This window comes from Callorhinchus milii, unplaced genomic scaffold (genome assembly GCF_018977255.1).
Source record: "Callorhinchus milii isolate IMCB2004 unplaced genomic scaffold, IMCB_Cmil_1.0 Scaffold15, whole genome shotgun sequence".
NCBI lineage: Eukaryota > Metazoa > Chordata > Chondrichthyes > Chimaeriformes > Callorhinchidae > Callorhinchus > Callorhinchus milii.
Window position 1 is genome coordinate 16,895,015 of NW_024704756.1, and position 24,731 is coordinate 16,919,745.

Genomic DNA, 24,731 nt, shown 5'->3' on the forward strand with positions numbered 1-24,731 from the left:
AATATACTGTAAAGTGTAAAGTGTAGTGACTGTATATTTTGTGGGTAAAACATGGCAGCCAAATGCGCACAGCAATGTCCCACAAACAGCCGTGGATTCAGTGACAAATTATTATTTAAAGGATTATAATAACAATCCTGACATTTGATTTGGGTAAAACATGGCAGCCAAATGCGCACAGCAATGTCCCACAAACAGCCGTGGATTCAGGGACAAATTATTATTTAAAGGATTATAATAACAATCCTGACATTTGATTTGGTGCCTTTCACATCGGGATGGCGGGAGGTGCGGGGGTGCGGGGGGGGCGGGGGGGGGGGGGGAGGTGGGGGAGGGGAACGGGTGGGAAGGAAACGGGGGGAGGGGAACGGGGGGGGAATGTCTCAAATCACTTCACAGGATTTTTTATTGTAAAGTGGAGTAACCAGTGGTCAATGCGGAGATGAACCCCATCGTAACCACATACCCTCCGAGCTACACAAGCGAGTCAGTCCGGGCTCCGCTGACCCGCATCTCTTTTATTTCAGGGGCACCCGGGTGGTCAGGGCCCTCGAGGTCGCCCAGGTCTGGACGGCTGTAATGGCACGAGGGGAGAGCCTGGTTTCCCCTCCACGGGACGACCCGGGAACCCCGGATTCCAAGTACGGAGAGTGGATTTTGTTTGTTCGGGGATTTAGTGTTAATGGGAGGATGTCGGGCTATTGTAATTCTTGCAATTGATAATAATAATCCTGGCATTTGATACAGCGCCTTATCATGTCTTCGAGACGTCTCAAAGCGCTTCACAGAATATACTGTAAAGTGTAGTGACTGTGTATTTTGGGGAGCGAAACGCGGCAGCCAATTGGGCACATTATGGGGTATTGTGAGGGTGTTCTGGATGTTAGGGGTTTTGTTTGGGGGGAAGTTATTCAGAGCTCTCAGTGTTAATGATCTTCCTCGTTCTCTGTCCCCCTCCCACCCCCCAACCCCCCACCCCCACCCCCCACATACATGCAGGGGCTTCCCGGCCTGAAAGGTGCTAAAGGAGAACCCTCCTTGGTGTCTGGAGGGCAAGGGGGCTACAGGGTGAGAATCCAGGATGTCTGAGCTGTGTCTGGGGTGGGTGGGTGTCTGTCTGTCTGTGTGTGTCTGTCTGTCTGTGTGTGTGTGTGTCTGTCTGTGTGTGTGTGTCTGTGTGTCTGTCTGTGTGTGTCTGTGTGTGTGTGTCTGTGTGTGTGTGTGTCTGTGTGTGTGTGTGTCTGTGTGTCTGTGTGTTGTCTGTCTGTGTGTGTGTGTCTGTGTGTGTGTGGTCTGTGTGTGTGTGTGTCTGTGTGTGTGTGTGTGTGTCTGTGTGTGTGTGTGTGTCTGTCTGTGTGTGTGTGTGTGTCTGTGTGTGTGTGTGTGTCTGTCTGTGTGTGTGTGTCTGTGTGTGTGTGTGTGTCTGTGTGTGTGTGTGTGTCTGTGTGTGTGTGTGTGTCTGTGTGTGTGTGTGTGTGTGTCTGTGTGTCTGTGTGTGTGTGTGTGTCTGTGTGTGTGTGTGTCTGTGTGTGTGTTCCTGTCTGATGTGAGTTGTTGTTTTGCAGGGTGAGCCCGGCTTGCCCGGCCTGGATGGAATTCCTGTGAGTATTATGATGATGATGATGATGATGATGATGATTCTTGGTTTTGATATAGCGCCTTATCGCGGTTTTCATAATGTCTCAAAGTATCTCAGCCAATCAGAGACCCCCGGACCCCAGACTCGGAGAGAGTTTTGTGAATGTTTAAACAGTGTTTGACACTTAGTGTAAACCCTCGTTTTTATACCCAGTTTACACGGAGTGTAGACCCGGTTTATACCTATTTTTGCTTACGACCCAGTTTGTAACCGGTTAATACTCGGTTTCCCTGGTGTTTAATACCCTGTTTATACCCGGTTTTGCGGTGTTTATATCTGGTGTTGTTACTCTCCAGGGTTCCAGAGGTTATGGCGGTTCCCGAGGGCCGATGGGCCCCAGAGGTTTGCCCGGGTTCAGTGTGAGTTTCTATCCCATTGTTGCCATTTCCCTTTCGGTGCCGTAGACAACCAGCGGCGGTGGTGGGGGGTGGGGGGGGGACACGGGTGACACATTACTAGCAAGGCCGGATCCTAACCTGCTCGTTTCCCTCTCCAGGGCCCGCCCGGACCTCCCGGACCCCCAGGGCTGAAGGTAAGTCACGTCCCTCTGGTCAGTGGGTCAGTCAGGAGCAGAGGGATGAGCCCAGGGGCCACTCTGGCTGTTCAGCTCTGCGCGTGGGATTAAGCAGTCAGGAGAGCCTCAGCCTGACTCAGCCACTCGCGCTCTCCCCTCTGCATCACAAGATTGTGGGCTTGAGCCCCACGGTGGGGGTTTTGAGCTCGCAGTCTAGGCTGGCACTCTAGCACAGCGCTGGGGGAGGGGGGAGCGTGGCATTGTGGTGCTGCCAATGTTCAGGTGATACATGACTGGTGTACATCAACAGTCACTACACTTTGAAGTCAGTAACTCATCGTAGGAAGTTCTTTGAGAGACTTTGAGGTGACAGACACAAGGGGTGTTAGTGAGTGTTGGATGCCCAGTGAGAGACTGGGTCGTGGTGTTTGGTTTCGCTGTAACTGAATGTTCCTTAAACTGTTTGTAGGGCAACAGGGGATTGGGCTTCCAAGGAGAGAAAGGAGAAAAGGTAAGAATGAGAGCGAGTGAGTGAGCGAGTGAGTGAGCGAGTGACCACCCAGCACCTCGTCAATAACTTTAGTCTCACGGGATAGACCGATACGGAGGCAAAGATCCCAATTGGAATGGAAATCCCTGGAAGAAATGGGTCGGATTCCAGGGGGGGCGAGGAAGGGAGGCTGCTGTCTGTGTCTGCTGCGGTGGGGGTGGGGGGTGGGGGTGGGAGGGTGGTGGTGACTTGAGATGCTGACAGTTGGCCTCTGTGACCTGTGATGTTGTCCTCAGGGAGAAGTGGGTCAGCCCGGCCCCCCAGGCCCACCCCCGGCCTCTGGCACCCAGGAGTTAATGCAACCGTCTCAATACCCCAAGGGCGAGCGCGGAGAGAAGGTTTGTGGCCAAATTAACGAGAGGCGTTTCCGTGGCGATTCATACATACAGGAATAATAATCCTTACATTTGATACAGTGCCTCATCACGTCTCCGAGACGTCTCAAAGCGCTTCACAAAATATACTGTAAAGTGCAGTGACTGTATATTTTGTGGGCGAAACGCAGCAGCCAATGGCGCACAGCAGTGTCCCCACAAACAGTCGTGGATTGAGTGACCACATTTTTTTTTGGAGGGATTATTACCCCCGGAAAGCGATCCGCCAATCGACTAACAACCGGGTTCCTACTCACTGCCGGTAAACATGTGTGTGGAGTAAGGAACTTGTGGGAATCTAGCCTGGATCCTCTCGCTTGGATTCAAAGTCCTCAAGTGAGGACATTCGCCTGCAAAACACACAGTCACTACACTTTACAGTAAATCCCGTGAAGCAATAGGAGTGGCGGCTCATTAAACACTTGGCTTATTGTGCTCAATGATGTGACCTGTTTGTCTGTTCTCTCCTCAGGGTGACCGAGGGTACGCTGGTACCCGAGGGGTGGACGGACTGCCCGGCTCCCCGGTAATGTTCCCCCCGCCCCCGCTCGCTCTCCCCATGTTTGTCCCCTGTGCCGAATAACCGTCCTGCGTCCGGTTGGCAAAGACGGGAAGTTGGTGGCATTGACCAACGGAATTCTTCTTCAACATTTCGGGGGGGTGGGGGAGCACACACACCCCCCATACACACAGACACACACACGCTCCACACGCGCACACCCCCCACACAAACTCCACACACACACAAACACACTCCACACACACGCCCCACACACACACTCCACACGCACACCCCCCCCACACACACACACGCTCCACACACACCCCACACACACACACACTCCACACACACCCCCCACACACACACACACACACTCCACACACACACCCCCCACACACAGACACACCCCCCACACCCCCCCCACACACAGACACACACACTCCACACACACCCCACATGCACACACACACACACCCCACACACAGACACACACACACTCCACACACACACACCCCACACACACACCCCCCATACATAGACACACACACGCACACCCCCCACACACAGACACACACACACTCCACATGCACACCCCCCACACACAGACACACACGCTCCACACACACCCCCCCCACGCACAAACGCACTCCACACACACACCTCAGTGTGGGCTGATCTCTCACTTGGACACTGGGTTATTGACGTGGGGCTGTCAGCTGTGGATGAGGACGAGTGGTGCAATATTATTAACCTTTCCTCTCCTCTCTCAGGGCCGTACAATTAGAAAGGGTGAGCTGGGAGAGAAAGGCATCCCTGGGATGCCGGGGCCTCGGGTAAGAAACGGGCTTCATAGACACGGGGTTTACTGTGCGATCGATGGGCGTGGGAATCAGATTCCAGGGAAACTCGCCCCCACTTCTATATAATAATATATAATAATCCTCGCATTTGACTCAGCCCCTCATCATGTCTTTGACACGTCTCAAAGCGCTTCACAGAATATACTGTAAAGTGTAGTGACTGTGTATTTTATGGGCGAAACGCAGCAGCCAATTGCGCACAGCAGCGTCCCCACAAACAGCTGTGGATTGAGTGGCCACATTATTTTTGGGGGGAGGGATTATTACCCCCGGAAAGCGATCCGCCGATCGACTAACAACTGGGTTCCTACTTCCTGCTGGGTAAACGGGTGTGTGGAGTGAGGAAACTCGCCCCGCCCGGGAATCGAACCCGGGTCCTCTCGCTTGCGAGGCGAGCGCGCTCACCACTACGCTACAGGACTCCTCTTTGTACGACCTGGAGACTCGGCTGTGTGTGGTTTGTCTGACGTGTGGTGGGTTCCGTTGCAGTGTCTGATTCGCTCCTTATTCTGTGTCACAGGGATATCCTGGACTGGATGGATCGCCCGGGATTCCTGGACAAAAGGTAAAATCCTCTGGAGAGACCTGTAACTCCTGGGGCTGTGTGTGAAAAGCTCATTGTGTGTGTGAGATGGTCACATCCTCAGACGAGGACAGTTGGGAGTAGGTTTGCTAAGACACTGTTTTACCAACCAAATTGTTTTCTTGTGTGAACGTTTTGAAGGGCATGAAGGGGTTTCCTGGGCCAAGTGGACGTTATGGGAACGTGGGAATGAAGGTAGGTCTCGCCTCGTGTTCCCTTTGTTGATTGGGTATTTGGTCAGAGAAGCAGAATGTCTGTGTGTAGACGTTTTTCCCCTCTCTCTGAAAAAAAACCTTTAAGAATATAATAACAATAATAATAACCCTCTCATTTGAAAAAGCGCCTTTGATGTTGAGTTGGACGTCGCATAGCGCTTCCCATGATTTTGCTGTAAAGTATAGTGACTGTGTTTTGTAGGCTTCACAATCCACGCCATGTTTAAGTGCTTACCAAGTTCTGCACAGTCTGAAATGCCACCTAAATAGGCTGAACCAGGTGGGATTTCTCCCCAATAATGCGGTTAATGGTGAGTCCAGTGGAATCCCCCTGTTATATGGACGCGGGGTAATGGATGGGATCTCAGTGGGGGGGATTGTGGTGGGGGGGAGAGTGAGAGAGAAGGAAGGTTTGGTGGGTTGACGTGAGGTGTTGTATTGTGTTTCAGGGTGACTCTGGGGATGTTGGTCTCCCTGGACCCCCCTCTTATGTAGATGAAGGCGGTGCTGTTCTTAAAGGTACAGACCAGCTAAGTGACGCACATTTGTATTCCTGTGTTGGAGTGAAGCTTATAGAAACTTGCTCATGAAAATTGTGTGTGTGTCCTGTTACCCCATGTTTGTTTTTCTGCAGCGCACTGTACAACACCTGAAACATGTGGAAGAATTATGATGATTGTATTTAGAAGTTAGAAGTTACTTCATTGTATTCAGTACAAGTGTTTGACTGTATTTAGACGTCCAGAGAATGGGTGTGTGTGAGTGAGTGAGTGTGTGTGTGAGTGAGTGTGTGTGTGTTAGTGAGTGTGAGTGTGTGTGTGTGTGTTAATGAGTATGTGTGTTAATGAGTATGTGTGTTAGTGAGTGTGTGGGTGTCTGAGTGTGTGTGAGTGTATGTGTGTGACAGTGTGTGTATGTGAGTGTGTGTGAGAGTGTGTGTGTGTGTTAGTGAGTGTGTGTGTTAGTGAGTGTGTATGTGAGTGAGTGTGTGTGTGTGAGTGTGTGCGTGTTAGTGAGTGAGTGTGCGTGAATGAGTGTGTATGAGTGAGTGAGTGCGCCTGAGTGAGTGTGTGTGTGTGAGTGAGTGTGTGTGTGTGTGAATGAGTGCCAACATTTCCATGGCAGATAATGATTCATCGCCATGATTGGAGTGACATCTTCCATAACTTGGGATGGGGGTGAGTGGGGGGATAACAGGACTGTGTGAACACCCTTTAGGTGACCTGGGGAGGGGGCTGGGATTCAGTAGTTGTGGCTACAACAGGAAACAGCTGTCAGGAAATGAGCTTTGAACCTTGACTTTTTTTTCTTTGGGGGCAGGTCCTCCAGGTTTTCCGGGCCCCCCAGGGTCTCAGGGTTTCCCAGGACCCCGAGGATCCCCAGGAGTGCCAGGGCGAACGGGATCCCCTGGCATCCCAGCCCAAATCGGAGGTAAAGTGTGTGGGTCTACGTGAGTGTGCGGGGGGGGCGGGAAATAATAGGAGCACAAGTGAGCAATCAATGGATGTCCACTTTGGGGCAAAGTGCATTGTTGTCCTTCCCTCTCAGGCCCTGGTATTAATGTGATTGATGGAGTTAGTGTGTCAGCCCGGCTCAGGCACCTCGTGGGTTCAAGCCCCCGCATCAGGATGTTGAACTCATGTAGCCTCGGCTGGGGTGGGGGGAGCTCTCCATTGCTGGAGTTGCCGTCCTTCGGATGAAGCATAAACTGAGGTCCCGTCTGTGCCTGTTCAGGTGGATCTCGCGGTGCGATTGGGAAAGAGAAGGGAGTTTCTCTCCCATTGGGTCAGGTCAGTGAACGCTCGCTGACCCGGACGTGCTGACCGGCCGTTGCCCTTTAACCCGGCCCATCATAACATGGAGTCTGATTTCATGGCAGTAACTCAGGGCTTTATTACTGTGTCTGATGTGTATGGACTTCATGAGTCCAGCGCTTGGCTGAAAAGGCAGCACCAGTTAATGTTTTGCTGGTGTCTCTCATTGGTCAGGTATGAAGGGCTTACCTGGATTCCCAGGTGTGGGAGGCCCCAAGGGTGAAAGGGGGTCTCCAGGAGGAATGGGATTCGGACAGCAAGGCCAGCCAGGATATCCAGGCTTACCGGGCCCACGGGGACCAGCAGGCCCACCGGGTTATTCAAGTAGGTACCAAATCCTGAGTGAACTGCGTGGTACTGTGTCCTTCATGTTGGGGGCTCGTTCTCAGATGGTTTGCCAATCGATGCTGCTTTTGTTTTGAATCTCAGACCAACGGCTAGATCGTTTAGGACAACCTGGGAGAGCTGGAGAACCTGGTCGCCTGGGACCCCCGGGACCCCCAGGGTTGCGAGGACCTAAAGGATTTAAAGGTGAGAGTCTAAAGGTTAAGAGGTTTTCAGTTGGATGGTTGCTTGCTTGGTTGATGGATGTATAATGAATAGAATTATACAGCACAGGAGGAGGCCATTCAGCCCATCGTGTCTGTACTGGCTCTTTGAAAAGAGTTTCCAAATCAACCCCACTCCTCCGCTCTCTCCCCATAGCCCTGCAAACTGTTCTGGGTTGTTCTGCGTTGGTTGTTTGTTGATTGGTTTGGTTAGATGGACAGTGGTGGGATGGTCAGTTTAGTTGTTGGTTGGTTGGTTAGATGGATGGTTAGTTAAGTTGTTGTGTGGTGGTTGATTGGTTGGTTGACAGATCTATTTGTGGTTTGCCACTTCCCCAACTTATTTTTCCCCAACATTTCACGTAATTCAATTCAATTCTGAGATACCAAGATGCGTAAACTGTCTCCTAAACTGAAACCAGTAGATCCCACACTTGCCAGGTCCACTCACTGGTTTGTGTGAGTCTCGTGTGAGATGTTGTCTTTGTTCCCATCTAAATGAATCCTTCCTGACTTGCATCAATAGTCAAGTCAATATTCAAGTCTAATTATTTTTGTTGGTTATTTTCTGATTGTATCACCTGAAGTTTGGTCGAGACGTCACCAGTGTAGAGGCCAAGATCCATGTTCTCTAGTTTAATCTGGTTTAAGCAGTGTGCTTTACTGGTCAGCATTCAGTTTGAAGGACAAGCTTTGTTTAATGCTGATCTGTTGCTGATTGCTTTCCTAGGTGACCCTGGTGACTGTGCATGTGGTGGGAACGTTACAGACAGAGGGAATCCAGGTATTCCTGGGAGACCGGGTATAGCAGGAAATCCTGGAATCACTGGTGCTAAAGGAAACTGTGGCGAGCCGGGTTCAGCAGGGCCTGCAGGAGTGCCAGGTCCTTCAGTGAGTGATCAGTCCTTTATAGTTGAGAATGTCTGTATCTCTTCCCTTTGCTTAGTGTGAGCGTCAGAGGGTATGGATCTCTGGCTCTCAGGCTCCAAAGACAAGTGGACCATGAGCTGTGGTTGGGCCACGGAGATCAGGAAAGTCCCAGGTTGGATCCTGGTCCATCTTAGTAGTATTGAGGGACTACTACTGTGTCTGTGCCCTCCTGGTCCTATATATTAATAATAATCTCTGCATTTGATACACACCTCATCACATCATTGAGACGTCTCAAAGCACTTCACAGAATATACTGTAAAGTGAATCGACTGTATTTTGTGGGCGAAACGTAGCAGTCAATTGCACACAGCAGTGTCCCACAAACAGTCGTGGATTGAGTGACCAAATTTTATTTAATTATTGAGGGATTATTACCCCAGAAAGCGATCCTCCAATTGATTAACAACCGGGTTCCTACTTACTGCTAGATAAACAAACACGTGTGGAGTAGGGAAACTTGCCCGGGAATTGAGCACACTAACCACTACACTACGGGACTCAACACAGAGAGAGCGAGAAATCATGTGGAGTCCTGTAGCTCAGTGGTTAGAGCACTCACTTTGCAAGCGAGAGACCCGAGTTCAATTCCAGGCAGAGGGTGAAACCTTGGGCAAGTTTCCTTACTCCACACAGAGCCTAATAATAATCCTCCAAATCCCAAAACAATAATAAATTGGTCATTTTCAATCTACGACTGTTTGTGGGACATTGCTGTGCGCAATTGGCTGCCGCGTTCGCCCACAAATATACAGTCAATTCACTTTACAGTGTGTTCTGTGAAGCGCTTTGGGACGTCCTCCCGACGTGAAAAGCGCTATATCAAATGCAAGGATTATTATTATTATCACAGGCACCTGCTCCCTTTACTCACTGGTCCATCAAGACAATCAGTAATCCAGGCAGAGAAGGAGGCACCTGGCCATTGATGATATGGGGCACAGGATAAACCAAACAAGAGGTAGAATAGGAACATATTTCTTCAAGAGCCACCCGACCCATTAGGACTTTGATTTCCAGGGTTAATAGGAGCTGAGTGAGAAGAAGCCATGTTGCCAGAGACTGCTCTGCCTTTCCAAGTCCTGTTGGCTGGTCCATCGTCATTGGTGCCTTGGAGTCTGGTAAAGCTGCCTGGCTTAGGATCCAGACTGTCAAGACTGTCACAGAGCTCAGATTCAGGATCCCATTGCCAGGCGTCTCACCTTGGAGCCAGCTCAGCCGCCAGGAGACTTCCCCTTGCCTTTCTTTCAAGGAGGACTACAGGCAGCTGTGAACGGTTGCCATAACTCTGGTGTTTTGCTGACAGGCAGTCAGAACATCTCAACTTCCAGGTTAATGGCTCGGGGTTGAGCACTGAGCCAATTGGAGCTTCCAGACTAATGGGGCCTTAGGGAGAAATATACCTGATGGCTCACAGGCCTGCAGTGAGTTAAGGCAGCACTTCCGACCGACCGCTGAAGAGCACAATGAGTAGATGCAGGTCAAAACTATTAATGCTTCACTGTTTCTTCCCATGTTCTAGGGACGCCCAGGCCAGCCAGGTGGATTAGGACCAAAAGGACAGAAGGGAGACTCCTTTGGCAGCTCAGCTAAAGGTAATAAAGCCTCGAGATTTACAGCACAGAAGAGAGGCCATTCACCCATTGTGCCTGTGTGGCTCTTTTAAAAGCAACCCTTTCAGTCCCATTTATCTGCCATCTCCCCTCCCTGTACTCCTATAGTTTTACTCTGTTTTAGGTATTCAGCTTGTTCCCTGATGCCACAATCAATACCACGGTCCTCCAGTCAGATCCAGATCAGGGCAAAAGGCAATTGGGAACTTGAGAGGTTAACCATAGAGTCACATTAGGAAACTATTCAGCACGTTGTTGGAGCTAAGATCTCCCATTGGATTTATCTGCACAAATCTTATTCCCTATTATCTTTTTAAAATTATTTTTCCTTTCATCCGATTCCCTTTAAAATGTCTGGCTTCAACCACCATTTCCGGTAAATCACCATTTGTGGTAAATTCCACAGTCTTAACAAGGCCCCCGGGCAAAACAAAAATATTTGTTCCAACCTCCCTCTTTGTTTCTTTGTTCACGTCTGCCCAAGTAACCATAGCCTCTCGTTAGCTCTGATGTCCTTCCTTGGAATTTCTCTATAAATCTTACAATCATAGAATCCTACAGCACAGAAGGAGGCCATTCGGTCCATCTCTTTGAAAGAGCTATCCATTATTCCCTCACCCCGCTCTTTCCCCATCGTACCTATCCAATTCCCTTTTGAAAGTTATTATTGAATCTGCTTCCATCACCTTTTTCGGGGCAATGGGTAATCAGTAAGCAGTGAAAAAAATCACTCTATTTAGAAGATTATTTTGAGATTGAGTTAAGGAGCTGCCAGAGACCACATTCATTCTGCCTGTCAATTAAGGGCAGATTTGCAATGTTTCGATAGAAGTCAATAAAAGACTGAATAATGAGAGAATATAATGTTATTTTTGGACAGTCAGACACACGCAGTATCCAAACCAGACTGAGAGTCCCACATACGCATGCCACCTACGCGTCGACATTGTCCTGTGTTTGGACTAGAAATGCACACTTTCTCTGTCCCTGGGGGGATGCACCCTGTTTGCCTAATTCCAGGGAGTATTAGACACAGGTTACCGAGAAACTTGGGTGTACCTGCTGGAGTTTAAACCACACAGCTTGGCCACTGAGAACACTGTCTGGCAAGCTTTCCTGCTGCTTGTCCAGCTATGACCACTCTACCTGTTAGGGCTTTGGCTGCAGGGTTAACAGGAGCTGAGGGGGAGGATTCCCTGACCCCAGTGACTGGTCAGCCCTTCCAGGTCCTGCTGATGAGCCCGGCCGGGCTGTGCTGTCATCAGTAGTGAGTGCCCTGGGATACTGCAGACCTGCCTGGCTCAGGAACTGGACTAGAGACTGTGACAGGGGGGCGGGGGGGCTTGACTCTGATGTTCTGTTGCCAAACATGTCACCGTGGGGCATCCTTACTCCCCTCAGCCCCCCCATCATAAAGAAGCTGAAGTCCCAAGCTTCGGCGACTGAAATAACAAACCGTGTTACTCTCAACACCCAACTGGTGCTAATCATGTTGCTGATATGTCCTGTTTTCGTTTTGAAGGCAGTAAAGGGGACCGCGGCAATCCAGGGGCGAGAGGCCCTTCAGGAATTCCAGGAAAGCTGCGTAGAGATGGTTTACCAGGTCCACCTGGGCGGCCAGGGTTGCCTGTAAGTATTGCCCGGATCTAGGCTGAGCGATGCCTGCAATGGAAAAGGGCTGGGACATGGGCAACACTCTTTCTCTCCTTACAGAACCCTCTCTTTATAACGTTTTACATCTCAAAGAGCTTCAAAGGTAATTACTGGCAAGTGTAGTGACTTTGTTTTTGTAGGCAGTGGTGGCAGGCGGTTTACACCCAGTCAAAGGTCCCAGCTTTGCCTGGGATTTGAGAAGATCTTGGAGCGGGATGAAGAGCAAGGGGTGGTTGTGAGGGAGGGGGTGTGGGGGAGGGGGTGTCCGACTGATGGCTGATTTTGTGATCCTCAGGGTGACAATGGCAGGGGTTTCCCGGGTGATGAAGGATTCCCGGGGGCACCTGGACCAAAGGGAAGCCGAGGTGGGGTGGGCTCTCCAGGGGCCGTGTTCCCACAGCTTGTAGGTATCCGAGGACCTCCCGGCGATCCAGGATTCGACGGAATTCCAGGGAAACCAGGATTACCTGGCACACCAGGTACAATGCACAGTGTGTGTACACATGATGTACATATTCCATCAGCTCATAACCATCTAATGACAGTGCCCACCTTTGCCTCCACTCTCTGCTCAGAGGCCAGTTTGATTGGAGGTGTTTTGGTGCTTGTGTTTATAACGAAGCTTTGCAATGAGGGTAAAATAAAAATGTTGGTGTCTCTCCTGAGATCCGTACAGCGCCATAACCCCACCATTGTGCACAATCAGAAGCCACGGTTGTGAAAGGAGTAGTGAGCGGGCTTTCCTACACCATTCAAGGTGACAGAATCTGTGTGTGTGTGTGTGTGTGTGGTCTTTCTATCTGTTAATTTCAGTATCAATGAAGCTATCTTTCCGGGTGATTTTTGCAGGTATCACACTGCCCTGTGTCATCCAGGAACCTGGGGGTTTACCAGGGTCCCCTGGCTTCCCAGGGCCACGAGGTAAGTTATTTATCTCAGTATGTGGAAGTGCTCGGATCACAGCGACCGTCAGCGATAATCCTTACGTTTGATGTGATTTTGAAACGTCTCAATAACAATTGCTATTCAGTGTAGTGACTGTGCATATCGGAGGCAAATGCAACGGCCAGTTAGCACGTCGCGATTTTTTTTATACCTGGGGGGGATTGTTGGCCAGGACACCGGAGGAGAGAGAGAGAGAAAACTCTCTTCTCTTTTCGAATAGTCCCGCGGGATCTGAACAGGACACAGACGAGTTCTCAATCATTCCCCTCCCCCACTCTGCCCGCCCGCCAAGTGCTGTGCTACAGTGTTGGCCCGACTCTGAGCTCAAGTCACGGTGTTGGGTTTGATCCACAACCTTGTGCCATCGAGGTGAGAGTCCTACCCACTGAGCCAAGCTGAATGCTCGGCACACAAATACAAGTCAGCGCAAAAGCAGAAGTGTGAACCACAGTGGCTTGAGTTACACTGCAGCGTCCAACACAAGTGCAAATAAGCACAGAATTTTGCAGTCTCCCTTCCAACACTGGCAAGCCCAGCTTCGGTGTTTCGGGGGGGGGTCACCATTTTGCGAGCTAATGATCGCTTGACTGTTATTGATTAGGGACGATTTCATCAAATCACAGATAATTTACTCTGTTGCTATGCCGAGCAAACCTCTAATTTGCATTACCCCCCCACCTCTCCTTCACTCCCCCACCTCCGCTGCCACCCTTCCCACCCCCACAGGTGAAAAAGGTCGGCCCGGCTTTCCAGGGAATCCAGGACTCCCAGGATTTGATGGACAAAAAGGACCGCGGGGATCTCCAGGCTTGTTGGGAGAATCGGGATTTCCAGGCAGGTGTTGGGAATTTGGGGAAATTCCTGCTTTGGAATCGCATGTTAACAACCTGTCAACACTGGAAACTGGCCATCAGTGGTCAGGCCTTCAGCCTCTTTGCCCCCACCCTTTGGAACTCCATCCCACCATCCCCTTGCCTCTCCCCTTGCCTCTCCCCTTGCTTGCCTCCTTCAAGGCCCATCTCAAGACCCTCCTTTTCGACCATTCCTTCGGTCACCACTCCTGCCTCTGCTCTCCCTGCCCTCCACCCCTTCCAATCCCAACCCCGTGTTTGGGTCTAAATCCCTGATAGTCCAGTGCCTTGGGACATCCTCCCAACGTGAAAGGCACCGTGTAAATTTAATTTGTTGTTTCATTCGCATTTTTCTCAGACTTGAACCGATAGCATTTGTTTTAGTATTTTGACTCAGGGCCAGAGATTATTTTTGACACGCCAATGTCCTCGTTGAAACGTCCTCAGGGTTTACTGGGCCTCCTGGTGATGTGGGGTCACCGGGTCTCCCTGGGCTGGATGGGAATGAAGGCATCCCAGGGAAAATGGGCAGTCCAGGTTATCCGGGCGAGAAAGGACCCACGGGAGAGGTGGCTGGTGCAGTACCTGGGTTTCCCGGTCAACCGGGCATCCCTGGAAGACCAGGATTGAAAGGCGCCCCAGGGGATTCTGGATATCCGGGAAATACAGGTAACAATAATCCATGACTTTTATTTTCTTCTGCGGGATTTGGAGTGACATTGGAATGACAAATGGGCCATCCTAGGGCGTAAGCGCAACTCCCCTGGTCTCAACTTCTTGTGCCCTCACCCCCTTCACCCCTCCCATCACAGAGTAGCTCCTTGTGCTGGTAGTGAGTTTCACTTTGTCGGTACACCCCAAATCTGTCAGTAACGCTCAACCAACTGATGGACGGACTGATCTTGAGGGAGAAACAGTCGGGGAGATGGGGCCAAGGAATGGGGGAGGGGTGGTGGGCTGGTCCCAAACTTGTCACCAAGATAAAGTTTCCCATTGACGAAGTGTTCCCTAAGGATCCCTGGAGGTGGTGAAGGAGCGGGATTCGAAACACTGTGGCTTTAGGAACATAGGAACAGGAGTAGGCCATTCAGCCCTTCTAGCCTGTTCCACCATTCTATTAGATCATAGTTAATATGTACCTCAACTCCAACCTCAACTTTGACCCCTTAAATGTTCCTGTTCCTTGTAGGATTTGACGGGCGGCCGGGATTCCCGGGTATAAAAGGAGAGAGGGGAATCCCGGGCTTCCCTGGCCTGCAAGGCTTGCGAGGCCCCCCGGGGGCCAGCGGGCCATTTGGTGTGCGAGGTTTCCCCGGCAACGTCGGAAGACCTGGCCAACCTGGACAACGAGGTAAGGCGTCCAACCATTTGCCTGAAGCCGAACAAGGCCCAGTTTGGGTTCAGGCTGATCTTATTACCAATCTGCTCTTGGAGGGGGGGATTTCAGGAATTCCCTGTATATGGCAGGGAACCAAGGTAGCCTTGAACAAGGGCATCTCAATAGTCAACAAATATAAATAGTTCACCTTTCATCTCTTGGGTTACTGCTCGATGGAGGATAAGATATGTTCTATGCACCATTTGAGCTGTAAATGTCAAGATGTATCATAATTTTATTGAAAATAATGAACAATGTTGAATCCAAACCATCTGTTTCTTGTCAAGTGTTACTCTGTGGGCTTTGTGAAAGAATGAGCTCACTGAGAGATCTCTAAACCGTGCTGCCCGTTCAGTTATCGTCATGTTTTAGCACTGAGTACCTACCCCAGACCTCTATCTAATGGAGTTTTTAAATATCACAGTCTTGACCGCACACAGAAGGAGGCTGATTTGGCCCATGGTGTCCATGTTGGTGCCAGCTCCCCCTCTGGAGCTATTCACTCTAATACCATGTCACCCTCCCTGCTATTAACACCCCCTTTAAATCTTGTTCCTCTTTAAAGTGGTTATCCAGTTCCCTTTGACATGTTGTTGCGGATTTGGCCATTTGTGATACAAGATTCCAGGAATAGCTTTCAAATGGATATTAAGATCCTGACCTTGTTGTGTTCCCTTGGAATTTTCTTCCCCTATTTATCCCCTGTTGTAAGACTCCTTGTTAGGATGCATTAGTTCCTCAGTAAGAGACAGACTGAGCAAGCCGAGGAGAGCTATAAATACAGCTCTGAGACACTGGGCTTCATGTGAGGCGAGCAGCGAGGATGCTAGTCTTTCAGCAGCTGTTTGGGAAGAAGTCTGGCACTCACACAGTTGAGATGAATGACAGAAAATGGAGAGCCATCTCACAGGTAGCGGAGGAGCTCTGCTAAATGACCTTCAGCCTAGAAACACTTTGACCCCGGCTGGAATGAATCCCTTGCCGTTTGGCTCTGAAGCTTTGGTTAACTTAAAGGTTCCTCTGTTTCCTCTTGTCCCAACCTTGGGAGCCAAGGACCAGGTCATGTTGATAGGAAAGTCAGGCCAACCTGTAAAATCAAACCTAACATCAACCCAACCCAAAAACATACTCCAAAGTATTTGGTTTGATAGCAAGTGGCATTAAAGAAACAACTCAATCCTTCCCAAAGTTCCAGAGTTTTCCAATGTTTCTATCAATGTCTTATTTTCACTTTATATTTCAGATTTTTTTTTCTTTCAGGACTGCTTTTCTCCCTTATCTCTCTTCCCTCATAAGCTACTCTGTGTCCACCATCCAGCCTCTTGCCATTGGGAAGAAAGGATAGACCACTCATTGAGATGATGAATCCTGCATCTCCACAGATTGGTTTTGACCAAATGTCTCCATACAAATCCCTCTTCCCCGAGGACTTCTGTTACCATGCAGTGTCACAATGACATGCACCTCCGATCTCCCATTCTGGGTAGCAGGAGCAGGCAAGCTCTCCAGACCAGTTTTCTCCACCAAACGTAACCCAACATAGCAACAAGCGATCCAGACCATCCTACAGTGTCAATCACTCTTCTTCTATCCTTCTCCTCCTCCAGGGATAGGCAGCCTTCCAGGGCTGTCTCGATCGCAGTCTTCCTGACACCTGGCAATAACAGTTCACTCGCATCCATTTTTTTTTTGGATGGAAGGTGTTTGCAATTTCTCATGTATATTTGTGGAGGGAGAGTGATGATGTTGGGGGGATGGGGAAGAGACGCGATTCTTCCATTTTTGTCTGACCTGTTCTGTTCATCTATTCACACATGTATTCTTCCATGCTTCTCTTCTATTCATCACCCACCAACTTTCCATTTCTGGTCTCAATCAACCTGGGTGCGGTTTACTGCATGCACACAGGCTGTGAAGGTGAGCGGGAGTTGTCTGTAGTGCGAAGCAAAGCAAAACCTGGCCTAACACTCCTGCTTTTTAAAGCTCTGGTCGTTGCAATACTTATCCCGCACTCTAGAGTGGAGCCTGCTTGTAAACCCTACCCCCAAACATTGCCACTTTGTGATTTGTGTTGTTTCATTATTGGTAGTTTTTGCCTTAAGCTCTCACATGTGACTGGTACCGTCTCTGTAATACACTGGAGCGGTTTGAAGACTTCAAGTGTGGCAACTCCTGAGGCTGGCAATACAGTAGAACCCAAATAGTCAAGGACAACTGAGGGAGAGAGTCTGACAGATTATAACAATCTCATCTCAGCTGTGGAATAACATGAATGAATCACCTTGCACAAGAGAAAGCTGGGAAGCCATTGATGGGGAAGAAACAGAGTGGAGAACTAGTTAGATTGTGTACAAGGTAAAAGCTCAGTGGGAAAGAACCTTCAGACCACACAGTTCTGGGATTGTGTTGGTTTCGGGGGATTGGGGTTGGTGGTGAGATAAGCAGGGTCTTCACTTTTGATAGAATCGGATGAAGTGTACAACTCACAGAGTTGAATGCACAGCAGATTATGTTGAGCAGGTACAGTGTTGGACATTTCAATGGGTGTCGACCTGTCTACAGAAATAACAGTGAAGAGACTGAATTCAATTACCAGAATATCAGTGAACAGTGAGCATTGTACGTGTTTGGGGAGTTCATGAACCTTCTTGGAGACTCAGGTATTGGATTGGCTCATTCATGGAGATCCGTCCGCCTGTGGATGCCGATTTGCATGACTTATAAAGGAGGTTACTACAAGTGCTGCTAGTGACATCTAGTGGCAGCGCCAACCTTTTCTCCCACTGGGTGGAATGGGAGTCCAGCGTGGATCCTTTCAGTAGCCTGGGTTGGGACGTTTCACACCTAGATTTAACAGTTGATGTGATGTATAACCAACAGTCAGTCTGAGGCAGGTTACTGGTCTGTGGAAGGTGCTGGACCTTCGTAATGACGATGGACCTTTACCGTGGGTGATGGTGGCTGTAGACAGGGTTCACTGTACAGTCATACCTTCTTACAACAAATGGTTAGCGTAAACCTCCTCAGAGTTCCTGATAAACATGTCTTCCGTTCTCCGGTCCGAACTGAAACTCCAGTCAAATCATAAGAGGAGTTGAGCCTTTGCCAAGATGAGCTGGTTGCCCTCCCCTCCTCCCCCCCAATTAAGAACTGCTACTTTGCTTCTCCTCCGAGTTTGTGATAACAGGGTTTGACTGTAGCTCGTTAGTTTGATTGTACATATTAACCAGCGCTTCTGTCAAAGCTCTTTTTTTCTTGTTGGTTTTGACATTTCTGGGCTACTGGAATCCACTCGTCCAAAAGTGTTCAGAGTTCTGTGAAATGGATCCAGGCAACATTTGGCCATTTGCTCAGGCCAGCCGACTGCTGTGAAAGAGCGAGTGAGACACCAGGTTGGGGACTACATCAGAGTAATATTGGCTTTGACTCCCGTTGCTAGAGGTAGTGGGGGAGTGGGGAAGGGAGGGGAAAATCACCCTATGTTGTTGCTTTAAAGATTACCACTGACCACTGCTGGGAAGTGCCTACTGAACTGGGCTGCTGGCTGCTTTTAACAAGCACTGCATCTGTGCATTAGCATTGTGTCTGAGGCACTGATGTTGACTGGAGACTGGAGAGGATCCCTCCAAAAACAATAATAAATTGGTCATTTTCAATCTACGACTGTTTGTGGGACATTGCTGTGCGCAATTGGCTGCCGCGTTCGCCCACAAATATACAGTCAATTCACTTTACAGTATATTCTGTGAAGCGCTTTGGGACGTCCTCCCGACGTGAAAAGCACTATATCAAATGCAAGGATTATTATTATTATTATTACGTGTAGTGCTGGTGAAGATTGCACTGGCTGGCTTTTCTGGCATTGTGAGGCTGTTAAAGCCTTTGCTCTCCCCCCTCCTCCCCAAACACCCTGACAGGTCTGACTCAATCAAAGGTCAAGAGATGACAGCCAAAAGAGTCATGAATTCTGGCTTGTTTATCTGACGCTCCAGCTGGCAGGAGATGAGGACACATCTGGACACCTCCTCTTGGACATGTCCCCAGCTTCCGCAGAGGGCTCTGTGATAGAGGGGGCCAACCCTACTCTACACTGCCCTTCCTTCCCCCCTCAAAATATCACCTCATAGAGGACAGAGTACAGCACAGTGTGCACAAGTGGAGTCCTGTAGCTCACGTGGAGTCCTGTAGCTCAGTGGTTAGAGGACTCGCTTTGCAAGTGAGAGACCTGAGTTCAATTCCAGGCAGAGGGCGAAACCTTGGGCAAGTTTCCTTACTCCACACAGAGCCTAATAATAATCCCTCCAAAACCAAAAACAATGATAAATTGGTCATTTTCAATCCACGACTGTTTGTGGGACATTGCTGTGCGCAATTGGCTGCCGCGTTCGCCCACAAATACAGTCAATTCACTTTACAGTGTGTTCTGTGAAGCGCTTTGGGACGTCCTCCCGACGTGAAAAGCGCTATATCAAATGCAAGGATTATTATTACCCTTCCGTCCGCTCCATATTCCCCACAGTAGGACTGCTGAGCAGAATCCAGGCAGGGCTCAGAACAGAACCTGGGGTGTGTTGACTTTAACCAGTGGCTTTGCTGAAATCAATAATTAAACAAGCTAAAGGGCTCTTCATTCAGTCTTGAGAGAAAACGACTCTCAAGGAGCCTCATGGAGGTGTGTAATGTTTAAATGGGATTGAAAAGTAAAGCCAGAACAATATTTAAGATGCACTGGGACAGAAGAACAAGAGGACCTGGGTTTAGAATTGTAAAGAGCAATTTCAGGAAGTTTTTCTTTACTCACAGGGTAATTAATGACTGTAAAGAATTGACAGGAAGGGTGGTTGAGGCCTTGAGTTAGGACTCAATTGAAAAGCAGCTTGATGCTATTACAGGGGGATGGTAGGGTGGGTTTTCTGGAGGGGATGAGATCAGATGGGCCGAAGGACCTTCTTCATCCAAACCGGCCTTGTGATCTTGTTGGAATCTTGTTAGAAATTATATCTTGGGAGGAACACTTTGACCCAAAGATCTTATACTGATGCTGTCTACTCTAATCCAAATTCCCCGCTGTTTCTCCGAACCTTTAATATTTTTTTTAAGTTGTGGTATAGAGATTGATAATGTGTGTCTTTGATTTATCATTTGACAAATCTTTTAAGGGGAAATAACAGCAAGTGCGGATAAAGAGGAGCACAGAATGCATGTTTGTTTGTTTGCACACAGTCACTTCACTCCACAAAGCACTTTGAGATGACTCAATGATGTGATAAGGCACTATATTAAATGCAAGAATTATTATTAGATAGACATATAATAGAATGATTTACAAGGGTTTGGGGAGGGGGTTAGAGGCAGGTAAATGGAACTGAATAGATTGCTTGTTCAAAGAGCACAGATATGGTGGGTTGAATGATTTTCCTCTGCGCTGTATATTTCTGTGGTTCTACTAATGACATTGGGCCTAAATGTCGATTGAGGGTTTGTCCGAGTCAAGTCCTCTTTTATCCCTGTATCCTTATGGTCGTTAAAGAACATGAGTCAAACCACAGTTGTGGCGATCAATATAGAGGCGGTGGATTTCCTCACCCTCTCATCAAAGATCATCCAGTTAAACCAACAACAAAAAAAGCATTTGTTCAAACCCTAGTTGCTTATTTTGCTTCACAGTAGTTGAACACGTATATGCCGCTTCTTGCTCTCCTCTAAGGTCCTAAGGCTGAAGAGCTGTTGTTCGATGTTGCAGGTTTCCCAGGACCGAAAGGCCGTGTTGGAGATCCAGGTCCATACGGTCCAGCTGGGACGAAGGGGATTCCAGGAATATTGGGAAACCCAGGTTTTCCTGGTTCGCCAGGAATCTCAGGCCCTTCGGGACTTCCCGGTCGCGATGGTCTGGGTTCTCAATCCGGACAGAAAGGTACACATGGTTTCCTTGAGTTCACCGTGTCGGCCATTGTTTAATAGGCGCTGGTACATGCTGCTGTTTCATGGTCAAATTAACAACATGGTGAAAAGCCATCTTCTTCCCAATGCCTCAACCGGTGGAGTGTGGAGATAGGCCAAACAGACAAGCCAAGGTCAATCTCCCATCTGTGCTCACTTGGCTCCTTCCCACCAGAGAGGTTGTTGTAGAGCTAGACTTAGCTTTGTATCCCTGCACCAAGGAGATGAGGTCTTGGTCATCCTGTATTATATTTATTTTAAGCGAGAGGTAGAAGTGGCTTTCTTTCTTTCCCTGGTATAACTGTGACCATTCTCTGACAATCACACCCGTGTCTTTCACTTCTTGACTTTGCTACAGGAGAGAAGGGCTCCGTGGGAGTTATTGGCTTCCCTGGGATGCCTGGGCCCTCAGGCCAGCCTGGCTTTGATGGACGTAAAGGAGAGCCAGGCTCCCCGGGCAGACCAGGAAGCCCAGGTTCAAGTGGCAGGAGTGGACTAAAAGGTAAGACTTGGATTAAAATCTTTGACTGCTTTCCTTCTCTCCCGTTTTCAAACCATCTTGAGCAAACTCTCTCGTTGATCGTGCCTTTGCTTCCTAAAATTCTCTGTCCCTCCTCTCCTCCCTGCTCCCTGTCGCCTCTATGATGCACTATGAGATGTTTGTAAAAGGCACCAAATAAGCGAATGTCTCAATGGCTTGGGGGAGACTGGGGTCAAAGTGAACAACAAACAGTTTGGTGAGGGTTCAAGGTGCTTATTATCTGTGACTTAACAAGTTATTTTGGACTGATCTGTTCACCATCCAAAACTTTTCCAGTCGCCCGTTGTCCAGCTCATTCTCTATCTCCCCAGTGGGTTTAACTCTCTCCTCTCCCCCAGGTGACAGAGGCGAGAACGGTCGTCCTGGTCTTTCGCCCACCCCCATCCCTCCGAACTTGTTAGGAAAGGGACAGAGAGGCCTCCCTGGCCCATCTGGGCTGAAGGGCTTTCCTGGATCTCGAGGTATTTCTCTTTTCCTACTATTCCCCGTTGGTTTCTGGCGCCTACTGCTACTGAGTTATGTTATTACCGTGAAGTCCTGTAGTTTAGTGGTTATCACGCTAGCCTCGCAAGCGAGAGGACCTGGGTTCAATTCCCGGGCGGTCCAAAACCTGAGGCAAGTTTCCTGACTCTACATGCCTGTGTTTCCCTCACATTAAGTAGAAACCCAGTTGTTAGTCGATTGGCGGATTGTTTTCAGGTTCTGGGGGGTAATAATCCCTCAAAAAAGTAATAATAATAATGATAATGTGGTATATTGTAATCCAGACACTACTGTGTGCAATTGGCTGTCGCTTTTTGCCCACAAAATATACAGTCAATTCACTTTACAGTCTATCCTGTGAAGCGCTTTGAGACAACTCAAGGACGTGATAAGGCGCTGTATCAATGCAAGGATTGTTATTGACGGCTTGGCCTGTCACATGTGAAGAATATGCTCATTCTCTGTGTGTTTCTGTGTATATTAGGTGATGTAGGTTTTCCAGGACGGCCCGGTGGCCCCGGCTTGCCAGGGCTGCCAGGACTCCCAGGACGTGGTAAAGGACTCCCAGGCAGTGGAGGGCGACCAGGCTCACCTGGAATTCCGGGATCGCCCGGACCAAAAGGCTTTCTCGGTATTCCTGGTTTCCCTGGAATGGCGGGAGCAAAGGTAGGTTCCTGTACGCTTCAAAATTCATTACTCTCCTTGATCACCCTCAGCACCTGTCAGCATCCGCGCTGGTGTCAGCCTGTTTTGGGGGAGAGAAGTAAAAACACACTGTGTCCTCGATTTGAATTTGTGTCCCGTGTCCAGGTCGCGGCTTCTCCAGAGTTAATACTGTAGCTTTTGTCTCACAGGGCAGTGATGGGTATCCAGGAAATCCCGGGACATCGGGAGAGCCCGGCCTCGCTGGCCTGAAAGGTAAAGTGCCACAGGAGAGAGACTGCTCCCCTGCCCAGACCCCCTCTCTACACCTCACTGAGCACTCACAGCACTTCAAGCCTTCTCATCTGTCCGGTTTCTTCTAATTCTGGCATTTATGGGGAATGTTTTTACTTAAACTGACTGTGTGAGGGAGCCGGAGTGACATCAGAAGAGACACGGGGAGTGACTGAGCCTGACAGTGTGATCTAATAGGGGTGAGAGCGCGCATTCCATTCCAGACAAAGGTGTGGAACTCTTCGGCTGCTTTGGACGCTGCAAACCCCAGTGATGGGTTTCCACGTGTGTCAGGCACACTGAGTCACCAAAACAAATCACTGATAGGACGAGGGGAAGGTACACTGAGACACTCCTGGTTGCTTCTGCCTTTCGTGGTGTATTTTCTGTGTCTGATCTTCACTGAAGGACAGAGTTCAGAAACCGTGCTGGACATCTCAACAACAACAGGTCTCTCCTGCTCTCCTGACCATCTATTAAATGCCTTGTTTCAGGTGATCGAGGGGATTCGAGCAGTGCTCCTGGTGCCCCAGGAGCAAAGGGAGAACCTGGGCAGCCAGGGTACCCAGGTAAGAGCTGCTAATTACAGCTTGTTCTCATTCCTGAAGTTTACACACGGCCTTGTTTTGCTTCTTGATGATTGCTTGTTTGTGTGTTTCTTCCTCCCGTGGGGGAACGTTGACCAGGACATTGGGAGAAACTCCCTTCTCTTTTCGAGTTGGTTTTAACGTGTCAGTGTTTTGCTCAGCACTGCACTACAGTGACAGCCAAGACTGTTTGCCCCTGAACCTGGGAGCTTGAACCCACTGGACTCTGACACAGAGCGAGAGCGCTACCAACTGAGCCAATGGTGGGTCCGGCTGACAATGTATACGTTTTCAGGAGGAGTATAGCAGTGGGAAGCATTGTATCACGAGGTTCCCAGCCCAGGTACAGTGTAACCCACTCCGCACCTGGTGATGCTAATCTGTGGTTGTTTTAATTGCAGGTGAGAAAGGACGCGATAGTTTTTCAGGTGACCCCGGCATCTCTGGGAGTCCCGGCATCAGTGGACTGAAAGGATTACCTGGAGATCCAGGGAGACCCGGACCACCAGGTGAGAATCCATGACACATCACTTGTAAATATACACCTGTGCGTGCACCCGCACATGTGGGTGTGTTTGTGTGCGCGTGTGTGTGTACATGCATGGTGTGCGTATGTGGTCTGTTGTATGGTGTGTGTGGGTTGGGGTGTGTGTGTGTGGGTGGGGGTGTGTGTGTGTGGGTGGGGCTGTGTGTGTGTGGGTGGGGGTGTGTGGGTGTGGGTGGGGGTGTGTGTGTGTGGGTGGGGGTGTGTGTGTGGGTGGGGGTGGGGTGTGTGGGTGGGGGTGTGTGTGGTGGGTGGGGGTGTGTGTGTGTGGGTGGGGTGGGTGGGGGTGGTGGGGGGGGTGGGGGTGTGTGTGGGTGGGTGGGGGTGTGTGTGGGTGGGTGGGGGTGTGTGTGGGTGGGTGGGGGTGTGTGTGGGTGGGTGGGGGTGTGTGTGTGTGGGTGGGTGGGGTGTGTGTGTGTGGGTGGGTGGGGGTGTGTGTGTGTGGGTGGGTGGGGGTGTGTGTGTGTGGGTGGGTGGGGTGTGTGTGTGTGGGTGCGTGGGGTGTGTGTGTGTGTGCGCGTGGGGTGTGTGTGTGTGGGTGGGTTGGGGTGTGGGTGGGTGGGTGGGTTGGGGTGTGGGTGGGTGGGTGGGTTGGGGTGTGGGTGGGTGGGTGGGTTGGGGTGTGTGTGTGGGTGGGTGGGTTGGGGTGTGTGTGTGGGTGGGTGGGTTGGGGTGTGTGTGTGTGTGTGGGTGGGTGTGGGGGTGTGTGTGTGTGTGGGTGGGTTGGGGGG

At 49.8% G+C, this 24,731-nt stretch overlaps 1 protein-coding gene across 1 annotated transcript in view; it reads left to right on the top strand.

Annotated features, from left to right (window-relative positions):
* The window catches only part of col4a6 (collagen, type IV, alpha 6), a 52,458-nt gene that overhangs the window by 18,687 nt on the left and 9,040 nt on the right, over nucleotides 1-24,731 (top strand). Inside the window, exons 5-34 of the mRNA XM_042340839.1 lie at nucleotides 528-641; nucleotides 1,000-1,068; nucleotides 1,566-1,601; nucleotides 1,936-1,998; nucleotides 2,136-2,171; nucleotides 2,623-2,664; nucleotides 2,940-3,041; nucleotides 3,550-3,603; nucleotides 4,350-4,412; nucleotides 4,960-5,004; nucleotides 5,164-5,217; nucleotides 5,687-5,756; nucleotides 6,558-6,668; nucleotides 7,226-7,375; nucleotides 7,481-7,582; nucleotides 8,330-8,490; nucleotides 10,052-10,124; nucleotides 11,665-11,771; nucleotides 12,091-12,274; nucleotides 12,645-12,716; nucleotides 13,467-13,574; nucleotides 14,039-14,260; nucleotides 14,781-14,942; nucleotides 20,713-20,883; nucleotides 21,268-21,411; nucleotides 21,789-21,911; nucleotides 22,418-22,599; nucleotides 22,788-22,851; nucleotides 23,364-23,438; nucleotides 23,858-23,965. Coding sequence (XP_042196773.1) covers nucleotides 528-641; nucleotides 1,000-1,068; nucleotides 1,566-1,601; nucleotides 1,936-1,998; nucleotides 2,136-2,171; nucleotides 2,623-2,664; nucleotides 2,940-3,041; nucleotides 3,550-3,603; nucleotides 4,350-4,412; nucleotides 4,960-5,004; nucleotides 5,164-5,217; nucleotides 5,687-5,756; nucleotides 6,558-6,668; nucleotides 7,226-7,375; nucleotides 7,481-7,582; nucleotides 8,330-8,490; nucleotides 10,052-10,124; nucleotides 11,665-11,771; nucleotides 12,091-12,274; nucleotides 12,645-12,716; nucleotides 13,467-13,574; nucleotides 14,039-14,260; nucleotides 14,781-14,942; nucleotides 20,713-20,883; nucleotides 21,268-21,411; nucleotides 21,789-21,911; nucleotides 22,418-22,599; nucleotides 22,788-22,851; nucleotides 23,364-23,438; nucleotides 23,858-23,965 — 3,067 coding nt within the window. The remainder of the gene's footprint in view (nucleotides 1-527; nucleotides 642-999; nucleotides 1,069-1,565; nucleotides 1,602-1,935; nucleotides 1,999-2,135; nucleotides 2,172-2,622; nucleotides 2,665-2,939; nucleotides 3,042-3,549; nucleotides 3,604-4,349; nucleotides 4,413-4,959; nucleotides 5,005-5,163; nucleotides 5,218-5,686; nucleotides 5,757-6,557; nucleotides 6,669-7,225; nucleotides 7,376-7,480; nucleotides 7,583-8,329; nucleotides 8,491-10,051; nucleotides 10,125-11,664; nucleotides 11,772-12,090; nucleotides 12,275-12,644; nucleotides 12,717-13,466; nucleotides 13,575-14,038; nucleotides 14,261-14,780; nucleotides 14,943-20,712; nucleotides 20,884-21,267; nucleotides 21,412-21,788; nucleotides 21,912-22,417; nucleotides 22,600-22,787; nucleotides 22,852-23,363; nucleotides 23,439-23,857; nucleotides 23,966-24,731) is intronic.